Source organism: Ursus americanus, chromosome 2 (genome assembly GCF_024610735.1).
Source record: "Ursus americanus isolate L20-20 chromosome 2, mUrsAme1.1.p, whole genome shotgun sequence".
NCBI lineage: Eukaryota > Metazoa > Chordata > Mammalia > Carnivora > Ursidae > Ursus > Ursus americanus.
In genome coordinates this window covers 40680649-40705196 of record NC_142128.1, presented here as the reverse complement: position 1 = coordinate 40705196, position 24548 = coordinate 40680649, and the positions used below count along the sequence as shown (strand labels likewise).

The window sequence follows — 24548 nt, the reverse complement described above, 5'->3', positions numbered from 1 at the left end:
GGATCACACCCTGAGCCAAAGGCAGACGCTTAACGACTGCGCCACCCAGGAGCCCCCCAGACTAGCCACATTTCAAGCACTCAGTAGGCAGGTGTTGCTAGTGGCCACCATATTGGACATCGCAGACTTACGCGAAATGCAACAGGGATTGTGGAGAGGAAAATGTGTGATTCCATGAGGGAAGAGATGGCTTCTCAACTCAGTCCTGGGAAGTGGGCTGAGATAAGTTTTTTTAAGAGAGCAGCTGCCAGCGAGGTGACACACCTACCCAGTCTCCCCATGCCACCCCCCCATACACTTAACTATTGCACTCTTCCTGGGCTGAATTAGGCGAACAGAATGAGCCACATTCTTCGTCCGCTGGTCAGTGTGTGAGGCCACCTACACCTCAGTGTGCGTCTGCTAGTCTGCTGCTGCTGAACTGGGCTTTCTGGTGGAGGGTGGGGCGACGTGTGTTTTGGAACAGGAGTTAGCCATTGGGACCCGAGGTTGCTGGTGGGGCCTGTCCCCTGACCTCTCACGTTGGGGAGAGGAATTAGAGAAAGATAACCCAGGAGAAAGTAGCAGAAAATGTTGAAGACCCACAGCTCAAAAGAGAAGGGACTTTTTAAATTATTATTATTATTTTATTTTTTAAGTAATCTCTACACTCACTGTGGGGGTCGAACCCACAACCCCAAGATGAAGTGTCCAGTGTTCCACTGACTGAGCCAGCCAGGCACCCCAACAGGCAGGACTTTAGTTTTATTTTTTAGATGATGAACTTTTTTTTTTTTTTAAAGATTTTATTTATTTATGTGACAGAGAGAGAGACAGCCAGCGAGAGAGGGAACACAAGCAGGGGGAGTGGGAGAGGAAGAAGCAGGCTCACAGCAGAGGAGCCTGATGTGGGGCTCGATCCCAGGACTCCGGGATCACGCCCTGAGCCGAAGGCAGACGCTTAACCACTGTGCCACCCAGGCGCCCCTAGATGATGAACTTTTTTGATGCTTCACTTGGAGGCTAAGGACAGGCCTTTTTCCTTTTGATTCCCCCATTCTTCCTGCTGCCACATGCACACATGTACTGTGAGCCTTGCTCCCAGGAAAGCCTTCAAAGTCGCCTCAGAGCCTGGGGGGCCCCAACCTGGGCTGCTACTCTGAGAATGTAGGACTAAGATTAGGTAAAATTAGAAACATCTGAGCGGGGGGTGCTGCGTGGCCCCATCCTTTCCCCCTCATTGACTAGCTTTATCAGAGGCTGTGAGGGAAGAAGGGCGTCTAGAGTATCCTCTTCCTCAAAATCAAACCTTTGTTTTGCCTGGTTGACTCTTCTCCCGTTCAGCCTTTGTGGGGATGGGCTGGCTGGCCACGGGGGGCAGCATTTCTGTGCCTCTGTCCACCTGTGCCATTTGGTCAAGCCCTCAAATCCCACGGCTCCCCCGACAGAGCTGCCCGGTGCTCGGGGCATGAAGCTCGGGTGGGCACACACAGCACAGACAGACATCCACCACCAGGGGCTCTCCAAGGACAAGGATCACACTGGGTCACCTGAGAGGAAAAACACTGCGGTGCAGACGAGGAGCTCGGGCCACGTAAAGTCGGGGCACAGGTATGTGTGGCTCTGGGCCAGAAAAGAGCAGTTCCACAGACAGGGGAGACCGAAATCACAGATCGGAAAGACAGCCAGACTGGCTCTGGCCCCGTTTATTACAAAACAACGATTCCAAATCTGGTATAAAAAAGGTCCCGACAGCCCCCGGTGCGCCTGCCGTGCCCCCAACCCACAAAGTTGCTCCCTCGGCACCTGAGCACGCGGGGCTCTCAGATGCGAAGGTCCCCAGCCAGGAGGGCACTGTACCGGGCAGCTGTGAGGGGCAGGTAGGCACCCCCAGCCTGGTCCAGAACGTAGAGGGGGTCAGACAGTGCGCTTGGGTCAAAGCCCTCCTTTGCCATCCGCACCTTCTGCTGCTTGAAGGTCTCTGTGGTGGCCAGAGACTCCTGAGGGGGGGAGCACCAAAAGATGTTGAAGGAAGGCGTATTCTGCCCAGGTGGTTCAGGTGAGTCACCTGAATTTTGTCAAGGGGCAGGGAAAAGAAGGTATGAGGTCAGAGTCTAGGGGACAGGGTGACAGGGAAGAGAAGGAGGCAAGCCTGGAGGAGGGCAGAGGGAATGAAGGGGGGCACAGGAGTGCATGTCTGGGAAGGAGCTGTTCTTGCTCCTCATGGAGAGTATTTCGCGAGGACCCTGTGTGGGGTCTGGGAGCCACCAACTGCCTCAGACACAAAGGGAGGGGTGGAGTGGGAGCGGCTGATTACCTGGAGCCTTAGGAATCGAGGCCAGGCATACGGCGGCAAGTTCTCAGAAACACGGGCGTAGAGCTGCACAAGGTCCAAAGAGTGGGGGGCACGCAGAACCAGGGCTGCCATTCCAGCTCGGCCTTCGTGCCCTGGTGATGAGGGGGAAAGGTCAGCTGCTGTGGTGGACCACCCTCCAGCTTCATGTTCCCTGGGCCCAAGTAATACCAGGTCAGGGCAGCAGGCTGGCTGCCTCCCACCTCCCATGTCTTGGCACCTGGCACGGTGACTCCGTAGACGTTCACCTCCTGCAGAAAATCCAGGGACTCCAAAGCCTCCGCCACCTCAGTTGTGGCCACGTTCTCCCCTTTCCACCTGCAAGAGGGCAGAGATCCTGGGCCTTAGGGGCGGGTGGGGGCAGAAGTGTCCCGGAGCTCTGACAGGAGAGGTTAGATGAGGGGCTGGGTTTGGGTGCGAGTTAGGAAGTTAGGTTTAGGGGCTTTGGGTCACAGACACTGGATGTCTGGGAAAGGACTCAAAGTCACGGGCAGGTACCTGAATGTGTCTCCGGTACGATCGTGGAAGCGGAGAAAACCCTGGTCATCGCAGACCAGAAGGTCCCCAGTGTTGAAGAAAACATCCCCAGGTTGGAAGACATTCTTCAGCAGCTTTCCCCGGCCCAGCTCTGGCCCCCCAGCATAGCCCAGGAACGGGGACTGCTGGCTTACTGGGGCCACCAGCAGCCCTGGCTCACCTGGCAGAGTCAATGGGGTCAGGGGTGGCTACCCTCCTCACCCAGAGCCCCCTGCCCCTCACCCCACTGTCCAGTCCCAATCCTCCTCTGCCAGCTGCACCACCCCACCCACCCCACCTGAGCACGAACCTGGACATGTGGCCACACAGTGCCCCTGGGTGTCCCTAATCGGCTCCCCTGTGGTGACATCATAGCGAATCAAAGAGAAGGGGAAGACATGCTGGGGGAAGGGAGACCCAGGCACTGGGTCATTTCAGTTGCATGAGCCCCCTCCCTGCCGGCCCCCACCTTTCATGGGATCCCCAGTTTCTTTCCCATTCCTCTCTCACCTTGTAAAGCCAGGAAGCACGTCCCACAGCACCCAGCTGTCCTGTGTAGTTGAAAGTGGCAACGTTGCCCTCTGTTAGTCCGTAGGTCTCTAACACCTGCAGGGGCCCAAAGCGCCGCACAAAACGCTCCCAGGTGTCTGGACGCAGCCCACTACCCACTGCCAGCCGGACCTTATGTCCGTGCTCTGCCTTGCTCTGAGATGAGGAGAGATGGGCAGAAGGTTCAACGCCAAGACGCCAGCTCCCCCAAACGAGGTCCTGTTTCCCACTCCCCTGAAGCCCGTCCACTGGGACCCCACTCAGACGTCCTATCAACCCAGGCTCCTCACCCCACCCTGCCATTCTCTTCCAACGCCCACACAACTGTCTCAGTGTTTCCCATGAAGCGCCCATCTCCCTGCCTTGGCAGCTCTGTCCAGGACCTGTGCCCACGCACCGGGGGCTGGTTGACAAGGTATCGGCATAATTCCCCGATGTACTGGAACACTGTCACCCTGTGCTGCTGGCAGTCCTCCCAGAACTGACCAGCCGAGAACTTGGACTTCAGCACCACTGTGGCCCCTGCCAGAAGTGGGGAGGGAGGGGGGAAGGAAGGTGAGGTTAGGGCTGTGAGGGGTGCTCGACCCCCTCCTTCCCAGATACTAGCCCTCGCTGTAGTGTGTAGTTCCCCAGAAGGCCCTGCTGTGACATTCAACGGCAGGCCAACTTGGCCCTCTTCCTTTCCCACCCGTGCCACAGAGAGGACGGTGCCCTTTCTCTACTTCCTATCCCCACACAGTCCATGCTCTGTACCCTGCCCCCAGGTCCCAACGTTCTTCTCCATTTGCTTCTTCCTGGGCTGACATCCACAGCCCGTCCCCACCCCGCCCTTGGAGTCTGGAGTCCTGAGAACGATCCAGCCTCCCCAGCCAGTCTGCAGGTCGTGCAGGCGATGCTGCTCCACGGTCCCGGGAACTCTTGGATTGCAGGCCCCTGCTGCCTCCTTCCTCTGGACTCTCTAGCCCGAAGGACTCAGGAAGCATCCCCAGGTGAGCATACCACAGTCGGGACTTAATAAACGTTTGCTAGGAAAAACATCTGCTGGAGGACTAAAGGTGAGGGGAGGACTGGGGTGGGAATTGGGGAGACTGACCAATGCCTAGACAGCCCACGATGCCCAACAGGGAGCCGGACATGTGGTAGAGTGGGAGGGCGAGGTAGATCACATCCTCCTGGTGGGCACCACACAGCTCGTAGAACGCCTGGCACTGCAGAATCTTCAGATGACTGATCCGAGCAGCCTTGGGGAGGCCTGTGGGGGCGGGAAGGGCGTGAGCTTCAGGCCCTGCCTCCCCCTGCCCCTGCTGGGTTTCCAACAGAGAGGCAGAGGCAAGGCTGAAGCTGAGAAGGGAGGCTGAGCTGTCCTGGAAATGTGGGAAGTTCAGGCAGGTGGAGAAATGAGTTTGATCATCAGGACCAGGGTGGAGGGGCCGGGAGGCTTTGGAGGGGTGGCCTGGAAACTGAGGCCATAGTTCCTGTTCCCAGCCCCTTGCCTTCCTCTGCCTAATTTCTGGCACGTAAGTCCAGGGCTCACCCGTGGTGCCAGAAGTGAAGATATACAGGCACGTGTCCATTATGCTCTGGGGGGCAGACAGGTACCCAGGCACTGGTTCATCCACTTCAGCGGAGGCCTCGGCCAGCAAATCGCTGATTCCAGCAGGATGGGTTTCAGGGCCTGCAGCCCACAGACGGAGCCCCATGGCTCTCAGGGCTGGCAGGTCAGGCTCCAGGGACTCCAGGAACTCTGGATGGGGTGGCAAGGCACACCTTGGCGACCCAGAATTCTTCACCCCACAGCCTATTTGCACGCCCCTCGCCCCTCCCCACCACCTCTGCTCTTGGGCGAGGAGAAGGGTATGAACATCCCATTACCGTTCTGGGAACCAAAGAACCAGCTCCCTCCCTTCGCAAACCCAAAGACTCAAATCCCCAAGCACCCTTTCCGAACCCCCGCGAGGTAGCTCGGCCTCCTTCCGAGTCCCGCCCCTTCTCTGCGGCCCCCAACGCGCCGCTTTCCGAAGCCGGCCCCGCCCCGCTGGCCGCGCGCTCCAGCCTCACCTGGCGCCAGCACCAGCGCGCGCGCGCCGCAGCTGCGGAGGCAGTGCAGGAGGGGTCCCCGGCGCAGGGCGGCGGGCACAAAGGCTGTGCGCAGGCCGGCCTTGGCTAGCCCGAACCAGAGCCACAGGAACTCTGGGCAGGCGGGCAGGAGCAGCGCCACGGTGGCCCCGGGTTCCAGAGGGGCCGCGGCGCCGGCAACTCCCGCGGCCCGCTCGTCCTCTGCGCCGCCGGGCCCCGCGTCCCAGCCCCGCGCGCGCAAAAAAGCGCGCGCAGCCCGGTTGCTCTCGCGCTCGGCCTCCGCGTAGCTGAAGCGTCGCGCTCCGTGAATGAGGAAGATGTGTGCAGGGCGCTGCCGGGCCAGTTGCGCGAGGCGCCAGGCCAGGCTGCAGCCCCCCTCGGGGCCCCTCGGGTCGGCGGCGGCCGCGGCCAGGGCGCGCGCTCGAAGAGCCCGTTTGCAGCGTAGGGCGCGCACCGCGAAGGCCAAGTCCGCGGCGAGCCAGCGCAGCCCCGGCCAGAGGTGCAGTTTCCGAAGCAGTAGCAGCAGCGGCAGAAGCAGCAGCGGCAGCAGGGGCAGCAGCAGGAGGGCGGCCATGGTGCCCTGGTCCTTAGCTCGGCCCAGAGGCTCCCTTCCGAAAACTGGGGCCGCTCGCTTTTGCTCGGAGACCTCTCTCTCCCGGGAGAGCGCGTGCGCTAGCGCACGCCCCTTCCCACCCAGCTCTCCCCACCCCGTTCTCCACGGGCTGGGAGCCGAGGCCGGGAGTGCGTGGGGGGCGGCCCCGCACTCTCGGCCCTCCCTGCAGCCGGGCTCCGCCCTGTGCGGGCTCCTTCCCAGACTGCTGACAGCCCACACCCTCCCAGGTCCCGGTTCAGGTTTTTCTCCCCAAGGTCGCTTCTGGCATCTGGCTGAACTGTGACGTCCCGGCCTGAAGATGCCACTGCTCTCCCCCAAAACTGGCCGGAGAACTCGGCCCCTGGCCCGTTTGGCGCTGCAAGTCCCGGCCCGATTGCCAGACCCGTGCCCCTCCCCCCCCCACGGCAGCAGCAGCCCCAGGGGATGGGTGGGGACCCAGCCAGCCAAAGTTCTGGAGGAGCGAAAGCGGAGGCCCCTCCCTCTGGGCAAGGGCACAATAATTGGGGCCAGCCAGCGAATGCTTTCCATCCTGCTTTTAATTGGGGCAGAGGGAACGGGAAGGGGAGAGGAAGAAGAGGCCTCCCGCGACTTCGACTTGTAAAGGAACAGCAGCTTTGAGGAAGAGGACACTGGATTCTGCAGGAGCCAGTCTGTCCTCCGCCCAGACCTCGCTTCTTCCTCCTCGGTAGCCCACCCAGCCTCCCTTGCAGCCTAGGGGATTCTTTTCCGCTGGGACACAGGGGGCGGCAAGTGGCCAGGCTGTGGAACAAAGAGGGTTCCCTCTCGCTGGTATCTGAACTCTTCCCACCAGGCCCACTTCTGTCCATCAGAATCCGAATTGGGGTTATCCTCCACCCCTAAGCAGTCCTCCAGCAGTTGGTAAGCACACAGATCTACTGAAGTGGACACTCACTCACTTTGGAAGCCTCTAGTTTCTTGAGAGAAGTAGGGAGGAACAGAGTTCAACTTAAAGGGAGATGGTTGCCCGGACAGGTCAGTGCCTGGTGCACAGCCCCAGTGGCAGCAGGAAAGCTGGGCAGGTGGGGGGCAGCAAAAAGCCCCTCCCACTCCAGACAAGGGGGTGTGCAGGAAGGGAAAAGGGAAGTTCTCAGGCCACCAGGGAGTGGAGACATCCGGATAGGCGCACAGGGTAAGAGCACCTGGGCCAGCAACTCCAGCACAAAAGAGGTTCTGGCTTGTTTTATTGTCATTTAAAAACTTTTAAAACGCGATTATCTCTGCCAAAAAACAAAACAAAAAAGACAGAACCGAGGAAATAGGGCAACTGACAGTTCTGTGAAAACTGTCTCTCTCCGGGAGTCCCAGGGGCTCTGGCCTCCCTCTCCGCTCTGTCCCTGCCTGAATTCCTATGCCCCCGCACCTGCCCCATGTCGAGGAACAGGCAGGCAGCTGGACCACATCACTGATGAAATGCCCATTTCACACGGGAGGATGGAGAGCAACTATAAAATGCCTGCGAGGAGGAGGTCAAGGCCTGATGGGGAATACGGGAAGGGGCATCCACACACTGTCCTCACTCCCATCCTGGCCTTTTGGACCAGCAGCCCCATCTGCCATTTCTCTTCTCTTTGGGAGGCTGGGGAGGAGCAGGGGCTGAGGACCTGCACCAGCCCAGATTTCACACAGCGTCTGACTTCAGTGGGACCCAAGTCGGTGGGAACAGCAGTGTGATGGGGCTGGAGCCCTGGACAGGAGGGAGCAGGGGCTGGGGCTGCATGGCAGCTTCTCAGGCTGAGCCAAAGGGGGCAGCTTGTCCTTCCCACCAGGTGAGCCTTGGGCAGGGGGAGGGGGGTCTCCCCACTACCTCCCCAGCCCTTATTAACCTTTGATTCACCAAGGAGGGGAGGGCAGTCCAACCGGGGGTGGGATGGGGAATCCAGGGTCTCAGTCACTGTCAGACCCCACTGCAGAGGACCCTTTCCGTTTCCTCTTGGTAGGCTTCGGTTTTGTGTCTTCTTCCTCCTGGAAGAGATGGGGGGGGCGGTCCTTAGCCTGAGCAGCTACTGGCTCCAGCCCCACCACTCCCAGAGTTGCTGAGCCCAGAGGTGAGGGCTCTTACCGAGGCGCTGCTGGAGCCTGACTCTTCCTCAGCATTGGGGGGCTGTGTGGCATTCTTTCGACTGCGGGGACTGGACAGAGCTGCTTTTCTCCGGCTCTTGGGTGGCTTGGTGGACGAGTCCTCGTATTCCTCAGCCAGGGAGAAGAGATCGCTGAACCTGAGGGAAAGAACCCGCCCTCAGCACATTCCTCCCAGCCTCTTCTCTGTCAGGCAGGCCGCTCCCACTGCTTCCCCAAGGCCTTACTTCATCTTGTGGGCCTCATCACAGCTTGCCTGCACGTGCTGCAGAGCCTGGAGAATCGGGGTCTGGCTAAAAACTAGAGGGAGGAGGAGGGAGAGCAGGGAAGGAAGGACAGTGAGAGGTCCAGGAACTCACTCAACTCTCCTGGCCCTGCCCCCACCCTTCTAGGGCTGGCCTCAGCCACGGGTCTGCAATGCATACAGTTCTGCTTGGTGTTGGTCAGGTTGAGACGCAGGCTGTCCAAGTGCTCCAGGATCTGCTCCAGAGTCAGCTGCGCCAGCTTGCTGCTGGAGCTCCTCAGGCTGCAGGGAAGTCACACAGCCGGAGTGTGAGCTCGAGGGGAGGGCTCCAGGAGTGCGGGACACCCTCCCCACCAGGGCCCCTCCTGAAGACAGACACAGCCCATATGGGGAAGGGTGCAGTGGACCAGGGACCAGCCACCAGGCACCAGGGAAAGACGGGGAAGGGGCCAGAGTGGGCCCATACACCATATGTAGCTTCAGACCACTAGGTGTCACCCACTAACCAGGAAGGAACCGCCCCCGCCGGCCTGTGGACAGGGGGCAGCCCTCCACAGGGCCCACGTGCCCCTCGCTCTTGCTCCCACCTCTGCCTCTTGCGAGGTAGGCTGTTGTTCTTGATGAGCAGCGACTTGATGTGCTCGGCCAGCAGCTCGTCATGCTTCATGCACCAGTGCCGCAGGATGCTGGTGGTGAACTGGTCGTCGGGGTGGCAGGGCCTGCTCAACACCATCTTCACCATCTCCTCGCTGGGTCTGGGGGTGACAGGGCACAGGGCACCCTGCTCACACAGCTGGCCTCAGGATGCTCTCGACTCGCCCACCTACTCACTCCCCAAACCTCACCCCCCCTCCCCACCCGAGTTGAGGCAGCTTCTTGCTCTCACACCCTCTCCCTCTTCCCCTGGGCCAAGGGTCTCTGCAGTACCAGCAGCCGGCACCCATACTGGGGAAGCGGCTCACCAAATCTCTGCCACCTTGCCCAGAACAGTCAGGAAATGGGCCAGGGAGGTAAGGGACCACACCGTGGCCTGCCAGCCCCCAAGCTGCCCACTTCCTCTGGGATATTCTGTACCACTTCCAGTCTCTCAGGCAAGAGAGCAGAAAAGGTGGAAGGAAGGCAAGAAGGTAGGAAGGAAAAGACACACAGCTGCTGCCCTACTTATCTGGGTTGTTGGGAAAGTGCCGGTGCTGGAGGGTGGAGGGGCCTCTGCCGGCTCTGCTGGCTCCCCCTCCAGGCCCCACCCCTGTACTCCAACCCAGCCTAGCCTCCTCCAGGGTTAGCCCAGGGTGGCCTCTGCAGAGTAGGGGTGGGGAGCAGGAAACCAGGATGTCCGGTCCCCACCCCCCACCCCTCCTCCCAGAGCAGCTCCTGGTGGGCAAGGGCGTAAAGTCAGAGGAAGCCCAGATCCCAGGGGAGCTGCTTGTTTGTAAATCATTTTAGGGGACAGCAGAAGAAGCAGATGTCTACAGTAGGAAAAAGCACGGCCAGCCTCCTAAAGGAGCAGCTGGGAGCCGTTCACCGATGCTATCTCTTGGTGTGCTGTGACTGGGAGCTAGAGTCCCCAGAAGCAGAACTCACTTCTCTCTTCGGAGCTGAAGCAGCAGGCAAGACAGGGCCTCTGGGTGCTCTGTGGGGGAGGGCAGAGGCTGCTAAGAGGGTTGTAGAATTCCAGGAAGAATCCTGGTACCTCTCCCATCCCCCAATCAACAGCCACTTGAAGAAGCAAGGAAGAACAATCCCTTGCTTCTAGAAAATCCCGAGCAGCCTGAGCCCCACCTCGTGCCTGGCTCAGAGTGGGCCTGCCTGCAGGACTCCTCTGAAGAGCCTATGTGACTGAGCACGGAGTCTGGCCTTCCATACTTCGCCGGGAGGGGCAGCAGTGAGTCTGCTCATACCCAAGCCGAGGGGCCTCAGCCCTGCCCCAGAGGGACCTGGGGGTCTTTCCCTCAATGCTCCCTGCCTGCTGCCCGACTCACCTTTGTACTTGAGGTGCTGCAGGATGGGGATTATGGTCTCCAGGGGGATGTTGTGGGCCAGGAAGAGCTGCCAGGCGCAGTACTGCTCAAAGGTCTCCCAGTCCAGGCTCTGGACTGCAGGAGACAGAGGGGGTGTGCTCGTGCACATGCTCTCTCCTTCACACACAGCACAGGGCTAATCCTCTGACTAGCAGCCCCCGAGCAGGGGAGGTACACGGGTGAGGTCACTGATGACACTGAGACGACAGATATTCTCCCTTTCCACACAAAGCGTTATCCTCAAAGACTTCACGTCACTTCTGTAGTCCCACCAGCCCTGAGCTTAAGCAAGAACCAGAGACACTGCCCAAGACCACGGAGCAGGGCAGAGTGACGGTCTAGCCCATTCTCAACCCAAGCCAGTTCTGTTACTATCAGAAAACATCCAGGCCTGGGGTTTCTGGGTGGCTGTCATTAAGCGTCTGCCTTCGGCTCAGGACATGATCCCAGGGTCCTGGGATCGGGCCCCGCATCGGGCTCCCTGCTCAGCGGGAATCCTGCTTCTCCCTCTCCCACTCCCCCTGCTTGTGTTCCCTCTCTCCCTGTCTGTCAAAGAAATAAATAAATTCTTAAAAAAAAAACCCCAAAACCCAGGGCTGCCACACGTCTTTATCCCCCCCCCGCCCCCGGGGTGCCTGCAGGGTCTGCTCACTTACTGAGTATGTTGAGGACAGAGTCCTTTCGAAACATGACCAGGTTCCCCATCATCACGTGGCAGACCAGCTCCTGGAGCTGAGGAAGAGGAGGAGGAAGAAGGCAAGACCCATTGGTTCTAAAAGAAGCCAGGAAGCCAGTGTGGAAGGAGAAACAGGAGGGCTCACACGCGGAAAAAACCGGAGGGAGGAAAAACCTAGTTCAAAGGCATGGGGAGGTCTCTGAAGGATGCAGGGGCTGGTGAAGGACAGGGGAAGGCCTGTTTGGGGCAGAATAGTTAAAGAAAACCATTAAAGTGGTCTCCATGCCCTGACAGCAGAGGGAAAATGGGCAACTTGTCTACCTGGCCCTAGTTTGGGCCCTGACCAGCCTGTGCCTGAGGAGGAGGGAAGGGCCCTGAGAGGCTGAGCCCTGGCACAGAGTGTGAGTAGGAGAAAGGCAAAGAAAAAAGAATGAAGGAAGAAGGGCAAGTGAGTGGAGAGGAGGAGCAGAAATGGGGCCTCGGTTCAGCATGAGAACAACGCACAAGCAAAGCTGCAGCCTCCCGGGGCCCTGCACATGGTGGGAAGGTCAATGGCCTGAGCATTTTCATCCTCTCTTTCCATGTGGAACTGGAGTGTGCAGGAGAGAATGAGCCCTGCCTGCCTCCCTGGGATCCATTTCCCTTCCAGCCCCCAGGCCTGAAGTGCACACACGTGTGGGGGCGGGGGGGGGGGTGCCCTGCTGCCCAGGCCTCCCGGGATGCCAGGCCCTTGTGCACCTGTGCAGAGTCAATAACAGCCACGATCATGTTCAGCAGCTCGCCGCTCCGCAAGGTCTCATCTGGAAACTGGACAGAAAAAGAGGGAAGCTGGGGCAGGAGTCCAGGGTGCGTCCCTTGACTTGGGACCTCATGACGCACTCCCCGTTCTTCCCACACGCTCAGCTGGTGGCTGCGTTAGCCAGACGTGGGTCCTAACACAAATATCTAAACAAAGATCCAACAGCTGTGCAGGTGGGACTCTAACTCTTCCAGAACCCAAATTTGCTACTTGTGTGCCCACAGACGAGTATGTGTGTCTCAGGAAAGGAATGGGGAACTCTCCAGAGATGAAGCTAGAGCCAGAAAGGACTGGCCATGACTGGTGAGTGCTGTCTGGCGGCAGTAAAACAACAACAACTACAACACAAGCACGTGCATCCCCGGCATTAAAAAATCCAACCTGTACCAACCCTCAGCCAAAGAAGAGAAGGTACAGAGTGTGCGTGTGTGGGCTGCGCAAGAGGCAGGCAGGACCCCTTCTTGGGGAGGCCAGTTTACCAGGGAGGGAGCAGAGGAGGAAACTGGGCATGGGCACCCCTCCCCCTGCAGATTTTGGCTGAGATCACAGTTCCTCCTGTCGTGCCCACGCCCGGTGCCCTGATTTCCCTATTCCCGGGAACTCGCACCAAGAGGATGAAGAGCTGATACTCCTCTGATGTCCCAGTTCCTAGAGAAGACAGTGAGTGAACGAGGGAAACGAAAGCTGAGTCTCCACCACAAAGGCCCTGGTTTTCAGGAACCACGACAGAAACCGAGGGTGAGCCATCAGATGGCAAGAGGGCCTGCAACGTGTGCACGCGGGTTTGGCTGGGGGCCTGTCCTGGGTCCAGAGGATGGGGCCAAAGCTGAGAACCCAAATGCAGACGCTCAGACCCCAACTCACACCACAAAGCACAGGATAGGAATTCGGGGGGTTTTAGACATTTTTTAACCTTTAATGGGCGCGGGGGGGGGGACAGGTGTGGTACTGGAAAAAACAGCCTGCCTCAGCCAGCAGGGGCTGTATGCGGAGATGCACAGTCTCGTGAGCCCGGCCTGCACAGCTGCCCCGTCCCAGCGGAATTCCACCGGAGACACTGACCTCTGTATAGATGGAGGGTGTCAGGTGGCACAGCAGCCGCACGTCGTCTTCCTGGCAGGCCTTCATGTCCATCATTAAGCAGGTGTGCAGATCGCCCAGCTGCGTGGCCTGGGCAAACGACTCGTACAGGTTCATCTTCCCAGCAGCGGCTTTGCTGCAAGAGCAGTTGGGCCTCAGCCAGCAGCCAACCCCAGCATCCAGCCTCAGGCATCCTCTAAACAGGCCCTCCTCTGCAATCCCTTTGCTGCCCCTGTTGCTCTGGGCTAATCAGTCTCATGGCTTTCCCCTGGCTTCCGGAAGAGCTTGGTAACTTATGGAAACCAGGACACGCTTTTTTTTCTCTCCGCACCCTCCCCAGTGCTCCAGACTGGGCGCCGACCGCAGTCAGTGAACCCGCTAACTGGTGAGGGTCAAACACAGGAGGGGGCTCAGCGCAGGCTAGAAAGCTCGCTCTCCTGCTTTCTGGGCTCTGAGCCAGGACGGCAACAACACATGGAGGCCCCCACCTCACACCACGTACGAAACAACTCAAAAGGGGTTACAGGCCTAAATACAAGAACTGAAACCATACAACTCCTAGAAGAAACACAGGAGAAAATCTACATGACACCAAAAGCACAAGTGACAGAGAAAAAATAAATTGGACTCTTCAAAATGTAAAACTTCTGTGTTTCAAAGGATCATCAAGAAGTGAAAAGACAACCTGCAGAATGAGAAAATATTTGCAAACCTTATGTTTCATAAAGGACTTGTATCCAGGATATATTAAAAAAAATCTTAAGAATCAACAATAAAAAGATGGATAACCCCAATTAAAAAACAGGTGAGGAGGGGCACCTAGGTGGCTCAGTTGGTTAAGCATCCGACTCCTGGTTTCGGCTCAGGTTGTGATCTCTGGGTGGTGGGATCAAGCCCCTCGTCAGGCTCTGTGCTCAGCGTGGAGTCTGCTTAAGACTCTCTCTTCCTAGGCCTGTACTTGTCCCCCCTGCGCACACTCTAATAGATAAATATTAAAAAAACAAAAAACAAAACAGGAGAGGATCTGAACAGACATTTCTCCAAAGAAAATACGCAAATGGCCAATGACAAGCACATGAAAAGCTGCTCAATATCATTAGCCATCAGGAAAATGCAAGTCAAAACCACAAAGCCGTTAGGATGGTTGTGATGAAAAAGCTGTGCGGTAACAGGTGTTGGGAAGCACGGGAAAGCGTCAGCAGCGTCACACATGGCGGCTGGCAATGAAAACTGGCCATAGTCACTCTGGAAAGTAGTTTGGCTGTTCCTCACCAAGTCAGAGATGGAGTTCCTGTTTGACCGGCATTCAACTCTGAGGTATATACCCAAGAAAACGGAAAACCTGTGTCCAGCTGAGAATCTGCATGTGAATGTGCACAGCAGCTCTTTTCCCAACAGCCAAGAGTGCAAACAAATCAAATGCCCATCGCTGGGTGAACGGGTAAACAAACTGTGGCATATCTAGACAGCGGAGTATTACTTGGCCATAAAAAGGAAGGAAGTCCTGACACAAGCTACAGTGGGGATAAACCTCGAAAACATTACACTAAATGACGAAAGCCAGTCACGAGAAACCACACGTTGTATAATTCCATTCATACGGAAGATACAGAATAAGTAAATCTATAAAGACAGAAAGCAGATCCGTGGTTGACAGTGGTGGGGTGAAAGGGACAATGGGGAGGTGACTGCTAATTGGGACATGGTTTCTCTTGCAGGTGATGAAAATGTTCTAAATTAACCAGCAGCAACAATTGTACAACTTTGGGAATGTACTCTAAACCACTGAACTGTTGTTTTAGAGCTGTTATTTAAAAGAAACAACACGTAGGAAAGGCTCTCCAGGACACCTTCTCCAATGTGCGGACCACACCTACCTGGCCCTCAGGTAGTACAGCAGGTGGTAGCCGATCTTGGGCTGTTTTTGATACAGCTCGGAGAGAAGATCCAGAAGCAGAGAGAAGCTGCTGTTGTCTTCCTGCATCTGGCACAGGTTCCTGGAGGTGGGAGATGGGAGGAAGGGAGCAGAGCTGGACACAGAGCAGACTCTCCTGTGGCGGCATGAGCTGTCTGCCCACTGCATATCCCTCCCCTCTGGAAAGGGAGTCCCATTCCCCTAGGACAGAAGTGTAGGACTGCTGAGAGGAAGGATGGATGGCCCAGCAGTGTCTCCTACAGCTGGATCCTTACCTAAATATTAGGTAGAGAGGCTTTCCCACAGACTCCTCCAGGGACCTGCAAGAGAAGGGTGACATCTCAGAGTCCACATGAGTGGAGAAGATGGGCTGCAGGCAGACACTATGGAGGCTAGATGCCAGCCTGCTCCTTTCCAAACCAAAGGTCAACTTCCTGCTGCCCCAGAGAAGACAGATTCCTAACATACACCACAGTCTGGGTAGTGACTGTCATTGACAATGAGATTCCTGGGGCTCCTGGCTGGCTTAGCTGGAGGAACACGGAACTCTTGATCTTGGGGTTGAGGGTTCGAGCCCCCACATTGGGTGTAGAGATTGCTTAAAAATAAAATCTAAAAAAAAAAAAAAGAAAAGAAAAAGAAAACGAGATTCCTGCCCTTCTGGAAGGGTCCTGGCAAGGGTCCAATACCACCTACAGCAGCAAGGGCTGGGCACACAGAAAAGGGGCGCTGGTCACTGCCCCACGCTCTGCATTCAGAGACAAAAATGAATCCTTGTTTAAGTGAATCAGCACACGTGAGAATAAAAACAAGTAAAGAGAGGGGTGCCTGGCTGGCTCAGTCGGTGGAGTGTGTGACTCTTGATCTCGGGGTCCGAGTTCAAGCCCCACCCTGGGTGTACAGAATGCTTGAAAATAAAATCACAAAAAAATAAAATAACAAGGGAAGATTATTTCTCTCAAGTCTACAGCAAGATGCCTCCTGGACTAGGGCTCTAAGCATACGTCTGGCTTCCAGAAGCTGGTGGGTAGGAGGAGGGGTCAGAAAAGATAAGCCTTACTCCTCGGTGATCTCCTCAGGCAACACTTCTCCTCGAAAGTGGGCCTTGAAGAGCTCCTGTAGGCAGGAAGCAAGGACAGACAGCTGCTCCGAGTCAAAGTCTTCCTGGGTGGTGAGACAAGTGAGTGGGTATCACCATGTGACCCGGGCCCTACTGCCCCCACGTCCCAGAGCTTCTGCACTCATTCTGCTTCCACCTCCAGGATTAACAAACCCCTGCACCACCAGAGGGGACCCATCTGAGGGATGGGAAGGAGTCAGCTGCCTGGGTGGGGGGAGCTCTGCGCTGGGTGGGCTGGGCTGCTTCCTCAAGAGGGTGGGATTTCCTTACCTCTAGGACCTGGTCCACGATTTCCTGCATGACCTCACACTGGGCCTCGGTGTCACTGTAGTGCAGAATTGAGAGGAAATCTCAGGGACGTAAATGACAGCAGAGGGCAGGATCCACACCCAACAAAGCACCCTCACGCACAGACAAAACAAAGGAGCTCTGTGTGAATCCGGGCTTCGGTCGGGGAGGCTTTAGGGCAGAATTTGCTACTCTCCGGGCAGAGGCCCTAAGAGAAGGGAAATCCCCATCATCCTGCTTTGGTTCTCAGAGACTCTTGTCCTCAGAACCTACAGAGTGAGAACCGTGTGCTGGGGAACGAGGCTGCCCTTCCTCCAGCCCATACCCCCCAACCCAAACAGCAGAAGGAGCTTCTACTCCCTCTCCATACTCCCCACCACCCCACCAGGTAGCAGGGGGAGCGCCTGGGGCCGAGCCTCCGGAGGCTGAGGACAGGAGCTGCACCCACCTCCCCTTCTGGAGCTGGAGCACTTTGTCCCTTAGGGACTCATCCAGTTGATCAAGATAAGGGGTGATATCTACCGGCTCCTCCACAACTGTCTCCTTGATAGGGTGGAAGCGAAACTCTCTCTTCTTTCCTGAAGGGAATGATTCAGGAAAGCGGTCATTTGCCCAGACACCAGTCACAGGGTCAGCCCCACACACCAGGTGTGCAGAGTGCCTGGAGCATGTGCCCTGGATGTGGGCACACCCAGCCTTAGCAGCACACAAAGGCAGGGGCCACTCCTCCTTCTCGCCCTCCTGCTTCAGGGCTGAGGGCAGGGCTCTGTGCCCTGGAGTCCCATCCAGTAACCTGCTAATGGAACTAACTCAGGGGGCACGGCAACAGAGAGGCCGCTCCTGCCACCTGGTCCTCTGAGGGCTGATGCCACCCGGAGCCCCTTCGCTGTTGTGCCCACCTCTGCTGCTGAGGTCCTCCTCATCGTCACTGAAGGCTGCCTCCGCGTTGTCATAGCAACCTTCATCCTTGTCTGACATGTGGTTGTCCATCTCCACGGAAACTGGCTCCTCAAGTTTGACTTGGGAGAAAAGAGACAAGGCATTTGATGGCCTCCTGTGACCTGACATGCCCAACACTCTGGGCTGGGGGGCAGGTGGATTACCGACCCTGGAAGGACAGACATCTTGTCCTCACAACCTTCCACGATTTGCAGGGCAATTCTGCCAGGAGTAAGAATGGTATAGGAAATGCTTGCTATGCTATGCTCAGATCGGATCGGCAAGTAGGTAAGACCAGGGACAGTCCCCAGTGCTCTTCATTTTAGAACCAAGTTGGGAAGTTCTGCTTGGCTTAAGCCTTACCCCAAAACAAAAAAGGGTGTCTGTGTATAACTGGGAGCAAGACTTGAGACCCAGCATGACCACCTCCCATTAGGGCCCAGGGTCCGGGGATGGGAAGAGGCAAGAGTTGCATGAAGTTACAGTGAGGCAAACACACATCCCATGAAAGCCTTCCCTGTGGAAGGGAGGCTACCGAGAGAAGACACAGGAGCTGAGGAACAAGAGAGGTCAAAGTCAGGTAAGATCAGAAGGAGAGGGAGAACCAAGGAAGACAATACAAAAACTCATTAAGGAGAAAGCGCAGAACAAAAGCCTGAAATGGACAGTCACAGAGGTGGAGAACCGCCCCGAGGCGACATACATGGGGCTCCAGGCTGAGAGCCCTCGGTGTCTCCGTGCCTCTTCTCAAACAGGTGATAGAATGGGAAGGCCCCATACCTTCCACCGGTGGGCTGGGCGAACTACAGAACTCAGGAAACTTCTCCCTCAGCATTGCCCGAAGCTCCTTATCCAATTTAGGGTTGTCAAATAGGGGAGCCAAATGCCTGGAGGGGAACACGAATGAAGGTCACATCAGAGCTCCTCCCTACAGTTGGAGACAGCTCTATGCCCAACCAGTAGAGCTGGGCCACACTCAGACCCTTGGAATACGAAGGCCAGACAGACATTTCTCTAAGCATCAAGAGGACATATTCTCAGCAGTTTGAGGCAGAGCCAGTACTTTCTATAGCAGTCAAGAAAAAAGGGTCAGCAGTGGCATGACAGTATCTGAACGTGCCTGACCTAGTGACACAGGAGGAAACAGCCCCTCCCCCCTGCTTACAGACACATAAAGTTCTTACGCCAAGACCCGTTTCTCCACAATGTGGTTGAGGGAGGAGAACACACCCTGTCGCACATGGCCCTCCAAAGGTGGATAGAAGTTGGGAATGATCTGGAAGGGAAGAAAGGAAGCCAAGAATGAGCACACAACACAGAACGTTCTGCTGAACTAGAGCTAAAAAGCTGCTTCAGTTTTGATCAGGAGGCACTGGAGAGTATGGCTGCAGAAAGATCTGGAATGTTCTTTACCATTTCAGGTTGCTAAAATGGTTAATTCTTCCTAGACCTGGCTGCTTCTCAGAAAGACTGCAATCTACCTTAAGTCATTATCCCTGAGGTCAAGGAAAGACGTGGAAAGATCCCACGGAAGATGGCGGGAATACGGAAGGGGCGCATTCACTAACCGGGGGGTTAGCTGCTCCCACGATGAAGAGCACTGGGAAGACCTACTTGCGGGGCTATAAGGCTACAGGGACACACACTTACGCGGCACATGAAGTCCAGGAGTGTGGCAGTGATGGCTGGGTGTGGCTTCATGGAGTGGTGCATGACCAGGATGGCCGGTTCTGGGGAAGGTGGAATGAAAGGGCCCCCACATCAGACAATCTGTTCTCAGCTCCATGAAACAAGGCATCGATATGTATGAATTGTTCGGGAGAAAGCTGTACCCCTACCCCCCTATTCCCACTGAGCAGAACCAAAAGCAGACAACCCCCCAAATAGCTCCTAGCCCCTCACCTCCCTTGTCCCCAGCATGTAGCTTGGAGGATGGAGGTGGTAGGAGAGGAAAAGCAGGGTGTGCCACAGCCCTGTGCCTAGGCCCTCCCCACCGGAAGCCCAAGCATAAGCTTCTAGGGCAAAGGGGAGGGAGTGAGCGCTTGGCCTCACAAAAACAATCTTCCTTCTACATCAAGGGAGCACTGGTGAGGAACAATGGAATTGCTACTAGATACGCTGCCTCCCCCCACGCTGCCCTGAGATTTATGACCACTGTCACCGAGGCTAGGCAGGGGCTTGGGAGACGGGGGTGGTGTTGCCCGGTCCCGGTTACGTACCTATGTTCATAATGCTATCCTTGTCTGGGCTAAAGAACAGCCAGTCGTAAAACAAAGCCAGCTTGGCATTGGAGGCAGCGACATTTGACTGGAAGAGAGATGAGAAAGGAGGGCGGGTTTCATCAACCAGCTCCCTTCCCTTCAGAAGCCCAAGGCAGACTCCAGGGCCCACACAACTGCCCATCTATGAAATAAATTCAGTTCCTAGTGAGACAGGTGGACCCCCCCCCCCCGGGGTGAAGAGCATATAAGTCTGCATATGAGTACAAGTGGCCATCTTCTCACCAACCAAGGGGCCAGGGATTGACCTGGGCTCTCATACATCCAGAAGAACACATCCCTGATCCTAGAAAAGGAGCCAGGGACCTAGCTGACACACACTCAGACCAGCCCCCAGGCTGCCCTTGCTGGGCTCCCCAGGCACATTTTTGACTGCAAGACCCCCTAGGAACAGCCTGTCCTTGTGTTTGAATCAGCACATTCCAAGGACCCAGTCACACAGGGGACGTCAAAAGGCAAGTAGAGGCCAGAGAGCAGACAATTTGGAGTTTCCCACCCAAGGGACAGGGAGAAGAATGCTGGGAAAGACATGGCTACGCTATGGAGCCCTATGTTTGCATTAGTATCCAAAGCTGATGCCAAAGGCTGCCAAGTGAGGGTCTAAGGAACACAAGCCCTGAATCTAAGGGAGGATCCATTCAGAAGAATAACCATACATGGTTCCGGGAGCTAAAAGGAAAGACAGGGAGGCCTGAGATATCTGGACTTGAGGATCGGCAGTAAAGGCAGAGATGGACCTGTTCAACCCCAAAGCCCGAAGGGAATAATGAGCGCAGTCCACTTGGAGAGACACAGATGGACACGGGACGAAGGCGGAGGGGACATTCAGCAGGAAGAAAGTGAAGGAACGGCCCGCTGGGGTCAGGAAGCCCACAGTCAGGAAGAAGCATGCAAACAGGGGAAACTCAAGGGAAGAGGATCCTTCACCACCTGAGCGCCTCTGCCCCACAGCCCAGCCCCTCACCGTGCATGTTGTCAGAAGCCAGCCAATGATGGCCCACCGGGGCAAGATATCTGAACTCAGCACTTCGTTAGAAGGGTGGACAACCCCACAGATGTAGCGAATGAGATCACACCGCAGGGACTGACTGTCCGGGGTTGACAGGTACTGGCGCTGGAACCAATCCTGGTAACGCTTTTGTTGACCAAACCGCACCTGGAGGAAGGGGGCGTTGGAGAGAAACGCGGAAGGAAGGGCGGGGTCTCTGGGCAGAGGAAAATGAGCACCATTCAACACCAGGCCTGACCCAGACCTCAATCTCTTCCCTCCATTCATTCATTAACTCACTTTCTTCTCGAGTTCTCCTCCTTTAGGAAGACTTCCTGATTTAAATCTTCCTTGACTGAAAAAAGCGCCAAGACTCTTCCGGACTCACCTCTTGTGCCGGGGTGCCTTCACTCCTGGCACCCACCTCCTGTCCTAAACATTTGCCCCAACAGTGATTACAGCCCATTTTTGTCTCCTTTCTCCTGTTCTGGTCACCGAGGCTCCAGTTCTAAGCATCATCTTTTTTTATCTTCTCGAGCCCCTTGCGGCCGACAAGGAGTGTTGCTCGAGAACAAGAATGGAGCCTGTTTGCCACTTGGCACTGACGGAGAGCTTTCTGACGCTCGGTGACCTACGGGGTCACTGTCCCAGGTACACAGAATCTCCACATCTTCTTGCAGCAACTCCTTCCCCCAGTCACACTCTAAAGTGGTACAGTAGCAACACTGAGTAAGAGGAGAGATCCGGTATTCTCTTCTACTCCCCAGATTCAACCAAAACAGAGAGTAGAAGGAATAAAAAGAAAGATACAGGGGTGCCTGGGTGGCTCAGTCGGTTAAGCGCCTGCCTTTGGCTCAGGTCATGATCCCGGAGCCCCAGGATGGAGCCGCAGGATGGAGCCACGTCAGGCTCCCTGCTCAGCAGGGAGTCTGCCTCTCCCTCTGCCCCTCCCCCTGCTCGTGCTCTCTCTCACGCGTGCACTCTCTCTCAAAGACACATCTAGACCAACACTGTCCAGTAGAACTTTCTGCAATGATGGTGCCTACTGAGCACTTAAAATGTAGCTAATGCAATGAGATACTGAATTTTTAATTTTACCTAGCTTTAACTAATTTATTTATTTAAAAAAGTTTTTTTAAAGATTTTATTCATTTGTCAGAGAGAGAGAGCACGAGCAAGGAGAGAGGCAGAGGGAGAAGCAGGCTCCCCAGTGCGCAAGGAGCCAGATATGGGACTCGATCCCAGGACCCTGGGATCATGACACGAGCCAAAGGCAGAAGCTTTACCAACTGACCCACCCAGGAGTCCCCTCCCACAATTTTTTTTTGAAGATTTTGTTAAGTCATCTCTACACCCAACGTGGGGCTTAAACTCACGACCCCGAGATCAAGAGTCACACTCTCCGCAGACTGAGCCAGCCAGGTGCCCCTAGCTTTTACTAATTTCAGTTGCAACCATGGCTAGCGGCTTTCACATGGGGTGGCACAGATCTGGACGCCTCTCCTGGATGACTCAGGAAAATGAAAAGTGGACTAGGCCAGTGGCTTCCCAACCCCAGACTGGCTGTAGAGGAGCTGTTGCCTGAAAACTCTGTTGAAAACACAGATTCCTCAATCAGATTATCTGGGAGACTAGGATCCAGGAAGATGTATTTTTAACACATTGTTCAAGCAATTCTGCTACAACTCAGCCATGTCTGGAGACCAACAGGCCGTAGCTCTCCTCCTAAGAACTCACATGCAGCCAGAGGAACACTGCGTTTCCAAGAATGAACCCTCACTCTGCCCTCTTACAGCACATTTCACACTTGTAAATTACATTATTTGTGTATAACTACTGGTTTAACGACTGTTTTAGACAGACTGCAAGCTTCGCAAGAGCTCCAACTGGATGCACCTCTTCTACTAGCCCTGTCTTCCCAGCTCGTAGCACCCTGCCCAATGCCAGGTAGACTGGGTACCCACCTGACCACCACTCTGCCAGTCAGCACTCAGTGGTAAGGTATCTGCAGGCTGGAGGAAGAAGCCCAGCCAACCTGCAGCTTCTGTTCCTGCTGCAAAAGGTTAGCTTACCCGGGAGGTCATGAAGAGGAGCTTAGTCTCCATGTCTGGGGTTAGACGACATGCTAGGAACTTTCGGGATGTTCTTGACTGAAGCAGCTGCAGGATACCTGAACCAAGTGTGTAAGGGAAAAGAAAAGAGAGAAGCCTGAGGACCAGAAGGAGAGAAGGCAGGTGGGGAACCTGGGCCAAATTCTGATGGCCAGTGGTCTTGCTTTTGGGGAAATTCTAAGACAAGACCAAGAGAGGTCAAGCACAGATACAAGCAAGGGTTCTAACCAGCATCTGCATGTTCTGCTCCAACCAACCACCATCCCCAGGACCCAGACAGATTACTTCTCTTCTGCTCCTGGCCATCCAGAGCCCCCTACTCACATTATTCCGGTTGGCAACATGTGGGAAAGTTAGGGGAAAACAGGGGAAACCCTAGCCTCTCTTCCTGCTCCTGACGGTCCCATCCCTGGGTCCTGGGATCATTGTGGTGCTGTGGTATAGGCACGGGCTCTGGAGTCAGACAGACCTGGATCCAAATCCTGCCTCTGACACTCACTAGCTGTGTGGCCTTGGGCAAATTACTTAATCTCCTTGAACCTCATTTTCTTTATCTGTAAATGTGGAAAGTAAAATATCCATCTTACAGGGTTGTCCTGAGGATTAAATGAGTTAACATACATGTGTCTAGCACACAGTAAGCACTCAAAACAACTCAACACATGTTCAATATAAGAGCAAAAGGATATAAGGGAGAACCAGGACTTTCCTCTCCTTCCTGACTCTCCAGGGCCTAGACAACTGTTTCCGTGTGCACACCCATGGACATGCACACACGCAATCTACATAAACACACATGCGTGCTGGAGGTGGGGTGGGGACCCGGGGAAGGGGAGGCAGCTATCAAAACGACCTTGTCAGGGAGAGGCACACAGAGACTCCCTTCCCTGAAGATAATTTTGGCTACACTGGATCCTTGGAATTCAGAGGCAAGACTGCTCCCAGGGAGAGGCATCGTCTTACAAGGCTAACCCCAGCCCCTCTGCTGACTCAGTCTCACGAGCTGACCTCTGACTCCCTGATGGACCCAGTGAGGCTGGAAGCTGGTCATCAGCTCACCTCCCGAGCAAAAGAGCTGCAGGGGGAGGAGGAAGATGATCACAGCTCTGCCTCAGTTTCTCTTAGGAGCGATGGCAGCTGGAGTCTGCCAAGCAGGGGCTGTCTGGGAACCACATGAATTATTCCATACCTCTGCCTCTCCCACAGTCAGCTGTACTTGGCAGAGCCTGCCCTGTGCCAAGCTTCCTACCCTCCAGCCTCTACCTCTGGATTCACTCAGCACACATACACTGACCTCCCAACTCCCAAGGGCAGGATGTCCTGGTCCTTACTTACCTGTGAACTGAGGACTTAAGGCCTGAGGGTTATGGATAATATCTTTCCAAAGCAGTTCAAATTCTGGTATCCTAGCAACATTCTGAAGTAGTCTTACGAGGTCCCGGCCAATCATCAAACAGTCCATGAACTTGATGAGGGGAGGAGGGACAGGAGAGAGAAGAAAGACACAGACTGTTTACCTGCTGCAGGGAGGACTAAGGAGCAGCTTGTTCTAAGGAAGGAAGGAAAGAGGGTCCAAGGAACAAGAAGGGTTCTTCCAGAGCCAAAGGGGAAGAGAGCTGGAAGCCGGGGATTGACTTCAGGAGGACAGGTTATTGGAAACTACTGAAGCCCTGCTGACTTCCACGTGAATCTATTCCCCTCCCCTCCCAGAATGGTTGTGACCCAGATCGAGAGAAACCATTCCAAAAGGACAGGACTGGCAAGCTGTGCCCCAGATACCTTTCTCCAACCCCCCTGGTCCAACAGAACAATCTGAATCTGTGATAATGGAAATGCTCTCCATCTCTGTGCTGTCCAAAAGAATAACCATTAGCCACACGTGGCTAATGAGCACTTGAAATGCGGCTA

General features: G+C 55.7%; 2 protein-coding genes across 4 annotated transcripts in view; both read right to left on the bottom strand.

Annotated features, from left to right (window-relative positions):
• Positions 1-1645: 1645 nt before the first annotated feature.
• On the bottom strand, positions 1646-6439 carry SLC27A3 (solute carrier family 27 member 3). Its single transcript, XM_045783826.2, has 10 exons — positions 5456-6439; positions 4932-5141; positions 4491-4649; positions 3795-3919; positions 3359-3553; positions 3159-3249; positions 2831-3029; positions 2553-2650; positions 2297-2427; positions 1646-1979 (listed from the first exon to the last, which is right to left on the bottom strand). Exons 1-10 carry the CDS (start codon positions 6045-6047, stop codon positions 1803-1805), a joined length of 1977 nt encoding a protein of 658 aa, XP_045639782.1. The 5' UTR covers positions 6048-6439; the 3' UTR covers positions 1646-1802.
• Positions 6440-6604: 165 nt separating this feature from the next.
• INTS3 (integrator complex subunit 3) overlaps positions 6605-24548 on the bottom strand; it is a 39506-nt gene continuing 21562 nt past the window's right edge. For 2 of the 3 annotated variants that reach the window (XM_045783824.2, XM_045783825.2), the window contains 23 exons: positions 23976-24105; positions 22602-22699; positions 20506-20697; positions 19482-19569; positions 18913-18992; positions 18447-18538; positions 18043-18149; positions 17223-17342; positions 16772-16901; positions 16306-16360; positions 15976-16079; positions 15191-15235; positions 14878-14997; positions 12983-13136; positions 11860-11928; positions 11102-11177; positions 10407-10520; positions 10009-10057; positions 9015-9182; positions 8609-8709; positions 8411-8483; positions 8167-8323; positions 7272-8069 (listed from right to left, as the gene is read on the bottom strand). In XM_045783824.2, the coding sequence (XP_045639780.1) occupies positions 7992-8069; positions 8167-8323; positions 8411-8483; positions 8609-8709; positions 9015-9182; positions 10009-10057; positions 10407-10520; positions 11102-11177; positions 11860-11928; positions 12983-13136; positions 14878-14997; positions 15191-15235; positions 15976-16079; positions 16306-16360; positions 16772-16901; positions 17223-17342; positions 18043-18149; positions 18447-18538; positions 18913-18992; positions 19482-19569; positions 20506-20697; positions 22602-22699; positions 23976-24105 (2400 nt within the window). In that variant the 3' untranslated portion in view covers positions 7272-7991. Of the gene's footprint in view, positions 6846-7271; positions 8070-8166; positions 8324-8410; positions 8484-8608; positions 8710-9014; positions 9183-10008; positions 10058-10406; positions 10521-11101; positions 11178-11859; positions 11929-12982; positions 13137-14877; positions 14998-15190; positions 15236-15975; positions 16080-16305; positions 16361-16771; positions 16902-17222; positions 17343-18042; positions 18150-18446; positions 18539-18912; positions 18993-19481; positions 19570-20505; positions 20698-22601; positions 22700-23975; positions 24106-24548 lie in introns of those variants that run through there. The other variant, XR_006777169.2, reaches the window with a different exon arrangement.

What these genes read in the sequence shown, in the direction of transcription:
- SLC27A3 (XM_045783826.2), bottom strand. Translation starts at nt 6,047, where the DNA reads ATGGCCGCCCTCCTGCTGCTGCCCCTGCTGCCGCTGCTGCTTCTGCCG. An exon ending in CTGTGTGGCCACATGTCCAG is followed by an intron (nt 3,030 to 3,158) that starts GTTCGTGCTCAG and finishes TGACTCTGCCAG; the next exon opens with GTGAGCCAGGGCTGCTGGTG. An exon ending in CTACGGAGTCACCGTGCCAG is followed by an intron (nt 2,428 to 2,552) that starts GTGCCAAGACAT and finishes CCTCATCACCAG; the next exon opens with GGCACGAAGGCCGAGCTGGA.